At 41.3% G+C, this 6,148-nt stretch overlaps 1 protein-coding gene across 1 annotated transcript; it reads left to right on the top strand.

The window, feature by feature from the left end:
- Nucleotides 1-1,185: 1,185 nt before the first annotated feature.
- On the top strand, nucleotides 1,186-5,694 carry LOC109640319 (glutamine synthetase-like). Its single transcript, XM_020104234.2, has 7 exons — nucleotides 1,186-1,337; nucleotides 2,164-2,338; nucleotides 3,470-3,631; nucleotides 3,721-3,867; nucleotides 3,979-4,106; nucleotides 4,195-4,394; nucleotides 5,050-5,694. Exons 2-7 carry the CDS (start codon nucleotides 2,170-2,172, stop codon nucleotides 5,396-5,398), a joined length of 1,155 nt encoding a protein of 384 aa, XP_019959793.1. The 5' UTR covers nucleotides 1,186-1,337; nucleotides 2,164-2,169; the 3' UTR covers nucleotides 5,399-5,694.
- The last annotated feature ends 454 nt before the right edge of the window (nucleotides 5,695-6,148 follow it).

Here is a 6,148-nt window from a genome sequence, read left to right as displayed (position 1 = left end):
TACAGACAAGGAGAAACAATCTATAACCAGTTCAGTGTTGACAGACGGAGTGAGGTGAAGATGAAACACGCCTTTACCAACAATCCAGTTCATCCCCTGTGAAAACTTTGATCCACTGGTGGAGCTGGATCAAATGTCAGAAGATGAGTCAGTCAGCAAGAATCCTCTTCTGGCCAAACAACCTTTGAGTCTCACATTCACACCTACGGTCACTTTAGAGTCTCGAATCAACCTGTCCCCTATCTGTATGTCTTTGCAAGCTGGGATTCAAACTAGGAACCTTCTTTCTCTGATGTGAGTGTTTAAAAACACTTCTTGAAAACCTGTTATTGTTTACAACGGTTTGTAATTAGGTTGCATCGAGGCCCTGGAGGCCCTCGGCCCTTTAATGCAGCTTACTCTGCGTGTGTCTCTGGCTGGCTCCGCACATCACACACTTTTAAACACACCATCACAGCGTACCGAGTGAACTGTCCTGTTTCTGTAGGAGCTGTCGAATTTACGCCCTCCTGGCTGATCTCAGGACGACTGACCTGACGGAAAGTCGTCTCTAATTGTGTTTGAGAAGCTGCAAGACTCTCGACTCAGTAAACGCTGAGCAGACGCTATCAGCAGATGGTTGCTCTGGCACAGGTGGGTGCTCATCACCATTTCTCGTGGGAGTTTACTGTTGTTCATTGACTCATTGTTTTTAATATGAAAGTGGAAGAATGGGTTGATTTAAGATTGAAGTGTTTTATATGTGCTGACAATATACACAGCATGGATTATTACAAAAATAATATTAATAATGGTAACAGCAACAACAGTAATAATAGCAGTAATACATTTTATTTCACAGTAACTTTACAGACACTTAAGGACACCTTATATTGTAAACAAATAAATAATTAAATTTGTCATAGGAGACACAAACGACCATCAAGTCATATTTTGTCAGATGTTGCTCTAACTCAGCATGATCTGATTTTATAATAATCACTTCATTTATACAGCACTTTTTTAAAAGCAGACTTTAAAAAGTGAATCGTGTATAACCAAATAAATGCAAACAAAGCAATGAAATCTAAAAAGACGACATCACATACAGTCAGGTGATTCAATCGGTTTTTATTTTGTCTGATGAAAACATTTTGATGCAATGGAAACAGATGAAGCGGAGGAGGAGACCTGCACTTAAAGGTGCAGCTGTGGAATTAAACTATGTGAGAGGACACGTGGGTCTGTGACATCAGCAGAGTAATTTACACTCCAGTCAAATACCACAAACTGGTTCAGGCACAACACACACGAAGCCGTCTGTTCAACACCCAACACCTGAAGTCACCTGCGACGCAGTAAGTCAGTATTTATATATATAGTGATGTATGTATTATATATATTATATTTAGATTTATTTGTTTAACAAAACTGTGTCGTCTGAAATCCCTTAAATACAACATCTAGTATATGGATATATTTTAGAAAGTGCAGATTCTGTTGACGTTTTATACATTTATGCATTCTCAGGTTTCAGGTTACACTGTAAGTCATTTATTTAATTAACAAACATTTAACTGTTGCTGAATGAAAATGAAAGAAATACTAAGAGAAGACTTATATTTTGTGTATATATCTATAGATAGTAAATCCATTTAACTAAATTCAGCATAGTATTATAATATGATGAATATAAGTTCTGTATGCATTGGATTTGTTTTGTAATAAAATTATAATATACGGGTGAAATCTATGGTCATTCATAAACCAGAAATCAAATCAATTGCCTGTTTTTTCTCATTCTCAGTAGTAAAAGGAGAAAACGTGCAGTTTCTTTCAATCATTTGTTTGGTTTTTTCTTTGTTTCTTGTGAACATTCCCTGTGAAACTCTCATGAATCCAGCTGAGACGCACTAAAGAATAAGAAAATCAGTCAAATACAGAATCAACCTGAATAAGCTGTGGACTCTGTCTGAAGGAGAGAGGAAATTATTTGCATATTCTTGTATAAACCTTGCATGTGCATGTTTGGTATTTGGTAACAGGCAGGTTGTGTGAGGAGGAAGTAAAAAACAAAAAGTCCCAAGAATAGATGGGAAAAAATGTAGGTCCACTGAACCTTAAGGGACAGAATGCATGAAAACAACAGACACTTATCGTCTGTATTGTTTTCTCTGTCTGAAGGAGAACATGGCATCAGTGTCACTCAGCTCTCGACTCAACAAGAGCCTGCGTCAGCAGTACCTGAACCTGCAGCAGGAAGGGAAGTGCCAGGTCACCTACATTTGGATCGACGGCAGAGGAGAAGACGTTCGTGGCAAAACCCGAACCCTGGACAGTGAGCCAAAAAGCATAGAGGGTAAATGGCCTATTTTATTTTTGTGATTTATTAGTTATCTCAACATTTTATCAGCAAGCTCACATTTTTCAATTCAATGAAAGATCTTGAGCCTTACACGGAATAAGTTAAAGAGGTAAAACCATCACATCGGATCGCTCAGTCTGCCCTTGTATTCAGTTTGTGAGGAATTATTAAGTGAGAAATATTCAACAAAGCAGCTATCAGACAGAACCCTTGTGGACATGGAGTACCACAGCACGCCTCTACTGTACATAGCACATGTGTGAGAGCATCCTGGTGAAACAAATGAACAGGTTTAGCTGGAGAACAAATATTTGTGGCTGAATCTTTGTTCGAACACGGTAACACAGACGGACTCTCCACTTGCAGATATACGATATTAAAGTCCTTATTTGACTCAAACTCAGGGGGTGGATGAAAACAATTCTGAGGTGCAACAAACAAAACAAAGGCGGGTGGTTGCAGAGGTTGCAGGAGGCTGGACAGGGGAGAGCCTGAGACTGCCACATGGGCATCAACTTTTTTTATCTGCAGGTAAACTACCAAGAGTGTTTGAGGGTTAGTCACTGCTCATTACCCACATACGTCTGAATTGGTTAATTATACCTCTGAGGTCCCAGCTATGATGTCAAAGCGTCCATTTCTACTGTATTTCTCAAATCTGTACAGTAATTACGACCTGAGCAGCCAGATAACCTAGCTCACCAGAAACAGAAGGAAACTAACAAATTATATCTTCTTAAATAAAACTTTATATGTGGGGTTGTTCGCTGTTTCAGGGAGAGAGAAAGAGACGAACCCGTAGCTAAGGCGTAATAATTACCTGCTATTTTCCTCTGCAGTCGGTGGAGACCAAAAAAGAACCAAAATTGAGATTGAACATGAAAAAGGTTCATGTTCACTGACATGTTAATGGTCCCAACTTTGATGTGTCAGATGCTTTAAATAGAAATTCTACTTGTAGATGTCACATTCAGCACGAGCTCCTCAACACAAGTTGAATTTTTAAATCTGTCTCCGCTTTGACACATTTAACTTTAAATAGTTTACTGTAATTGAATGTGTGAGGTACAGAATTTACAAGAGATGCTTTTTGTGATGATGTTTTATGTTACATCGTCTTCTCAGAAATTCCTGAATGGAACTTCGATGGCTCGAGCACGTACCAGTCCGAAGGCTCCAACAGTGACATGTACCTCAAGCCCATCTGCATGTTCCGGGACCCATTCACCCTCGACCCCAACAAACTGGTGCTCTGTGAAGTCTTTAAATACAACCGCTTACCTGCAGGTACTTTCTTCTGTCAGCTCGATTTACTGGCTCTTGCTCAGTTTGTTCAGGACAAAAAAGCTCTCCTGGTTTTTGCTTTCACTTTCCAGAAACTAACCATCGTGCGAGCTGCGAAAAAGTGATGGAGAAGATTGAGAAGCACAAAATATGGTTTGGTATGGAGCAGGAGTACACGCTGTTGGGAACAGATGGACATCCTTTCAGTTGGCCAGCACAAGGTTACCCATTACCCCAGGGTGAGTGATCTCCTCTTTGGAACATGGTTATTATAAACTGTAGTAATCACTGGTCCAGAGCCACCTCTATTTTATTTCATTTTCACTTTCCATCTTGTCCCCCACGTTAAGGCCCTTACTACTGTGGCGTGGGGGCAAACAACGCGTATGGACGAGACATTGTGGAGTGTCACTACAAGGCCTGCCTCTACGCAGGGATCAAAATCTATGGCACCAATGCTGAAGTTATGCCATCTCAGGTAAGTGTCAGCGTTATTCATATACACAAAGATTTACACTTCCCCTCCACTCTTCCCTGATTGAATATATTTTATCTTCTGACTTCAGTGGGAGTTCCAGGTGGGCCCCTGTGAGGGAATTGAGATGGGCGATCACCTGTGGGTCGCACGTTATCTGCTGCACCGTGTGTGTGAAGACTTTGGGGTTGTCGCAACGCTGGACCCCAAACCAATGACGGGCAACTGGAACGGTGCCGGATGCCACACGAACGTCAGCACCAAGGAGATGAGGGAAGACGGGGGACTGGAGTGAGTAAAATCCAACTTAAAACTAGCTTTGACACTCACTCACTCGTTCCTTAAACTTAATATACTCATAGCTGCTGAAACATTCTCTAAGTCTTTGCTTTACTTGTTGTGTCCTTATTTATGACTTAATCTTTATTTGCAGTCACACAAACAGGTAAACACAAACCAGCTTATCAAACACGTTTTTTTTCTTTTCTGCACTTGTATAATCAGTTTAATTTTAGGCCATAGCTTGCAGCCTTTTTCTATGTGCACTATACCTGCTCGGCACCAGCAAACAGACACTGTTAGAAGGTTAATAGTGAACATGAGAGTATGTAGTACTTATATTACTTGGTGTACATTCACAGGACAAATGAGGCAGGAGGCGATCAACAGTTGATGTTAGTGGATATCACTGCAGGTTTATATATATATATTTGAAAACTAGATTTGCACTCAGTAGAGCACTAAGGCCCCACAGTTTATGAAACCACATTCAAATTACCTGGATTCAGATTTTTATTTGAATAAAATAACATAAACATCAGTCACTGCAACGGGCCTGATTTTTTAAAATCAAGATCCATGTATTCCCTGAGAAATCAACGGAAATGTTAAAAAACTGAAAGAAATAATAAATAAACATTCACCTTGTCTGTTTCTCTGCTGACAGATACATCGAGAAGGCCATCGCCAAACTAGAAAAGAGGCACAAGGAGCACATCCGCGTGTACGACCCTCGTGGAGGCAAGGACAACATGAGACGTCTCACGGGTCACCACGAAACCTCCAGCATCGACCACTTCTCTGCCGGGGTGGCCAACCGTGGTGCCAGCATCCGTATCCCTCGCCAGGTGGGCCATGATAAGAAAGGCTACTTCGAGGACCGCCGCCCTGCATCCAACTGCGACCCGTACGTTGTGACGGAGGCCATCGCCTGCACCTGCCTGCTGGATTCAGACAAGGAGGGCAGTGGGAGTGGGGTGGAGATAAATGTGAGTTCACCTGAGATGGAGTCTTAAAAAGCTTTTAAGAAACTAAATGAAGACGTGCAGACTTAGTGGTTGGTGTATTTATTGAAGTATAGACGTGAATGTGCACAGAGAGTTAATTCTCCAGTACTGTAATCCTTAGAACAGAGAAAATGAATGTTCTGCACTGCAGCTTTATGGTTGGATGTGTTGTGGTTAATCTGAGCCTGCATTCTTTTAACAAAGACACAAATGTGCTGTCTCTGCTCTTTCTTGATTTCTTTGCAATAAACTAAATAAACTAACATCAAATTATAAATTTACCAATAAAGTCAACATAAGCAAAATGTTGCCATTATTGTCTTCTTCATGTGAGTGCTTAGGTTTTCAAGTGTGCGTCATTGTGTTGTGATCATAGTGGAGGTTTGAGCTCCACTGAGTCACATTCTAGTTACAGATGTGGATGACATCTGGCAGTTGTCCATCAGGTGGAGCCACACATTCAGTTCTCATCTCACTACATGAGTTAAACATAAGAAGTTCACCCGTCAGACCTGACAGAAGGTCAGAGCGACAATAAAGACAGAGCAGAAAAGACATGAATGAGGCTGTGACGTCGGTGCACTCTCATCACTGGCACGGCTTCACGGCGGCCTGATGCTCGGCCTACTTGACATATGGCGTTCACATCGTTATCCTCTTACTTTCTGACATATGATCCTCCCTCACGTTCAGCCTGGCAGAGTCAAAATGACTCATCACCCAAACTGTTTGACGGGAGGCTTTGCAACATGACCAGAC

This window comes from Paralichthys olivaceus, chromosome 18 (assembly GCF_024713975.1).
Source record: "Paralichthys olivaceus isolate ysfri-2021 chromosome 18, ASM2471397v2, whole genome shotgun sequence".
Lineage (NCBI taxonomy): Eukaryota > Metazoa > Chordata > Actinopteri > Pleuronectiformes > Paralichthyidae > Paralichthys > Paralichthys olivaceus.
This window is presented reverse-complemented; position numbering and strand designations above follow the sequence as displayed.

What these genes read in the sequence shown, in the direction of transcription:
- LOC109640319 (XM_020104234.2), top strand. Translation starts at nt 2,170, where the DNA reads ATGGCATCAGTGTCACTCAGCTCTCGACTCAACAAGAGCCTGCGTCAG. An exon ending in TGAGCCAAAAAGCATAGAGG is followed by an intron (nt 2,339 to 3,469) that starts GTAAATGGCCTA and finishes TCGTCTTCTCAG; the next exon opens with AAATTCCTGAATGGAACTTC. An exon ending in AGGTTACCCATTACCCCAGG is followed by an intron (nt 3,868 to 3,978) that starts GTGAGTGATCTC and finishes CCCCACGTTAAG; the next exon opens with GCCCTTACTACTGTGGCGTG.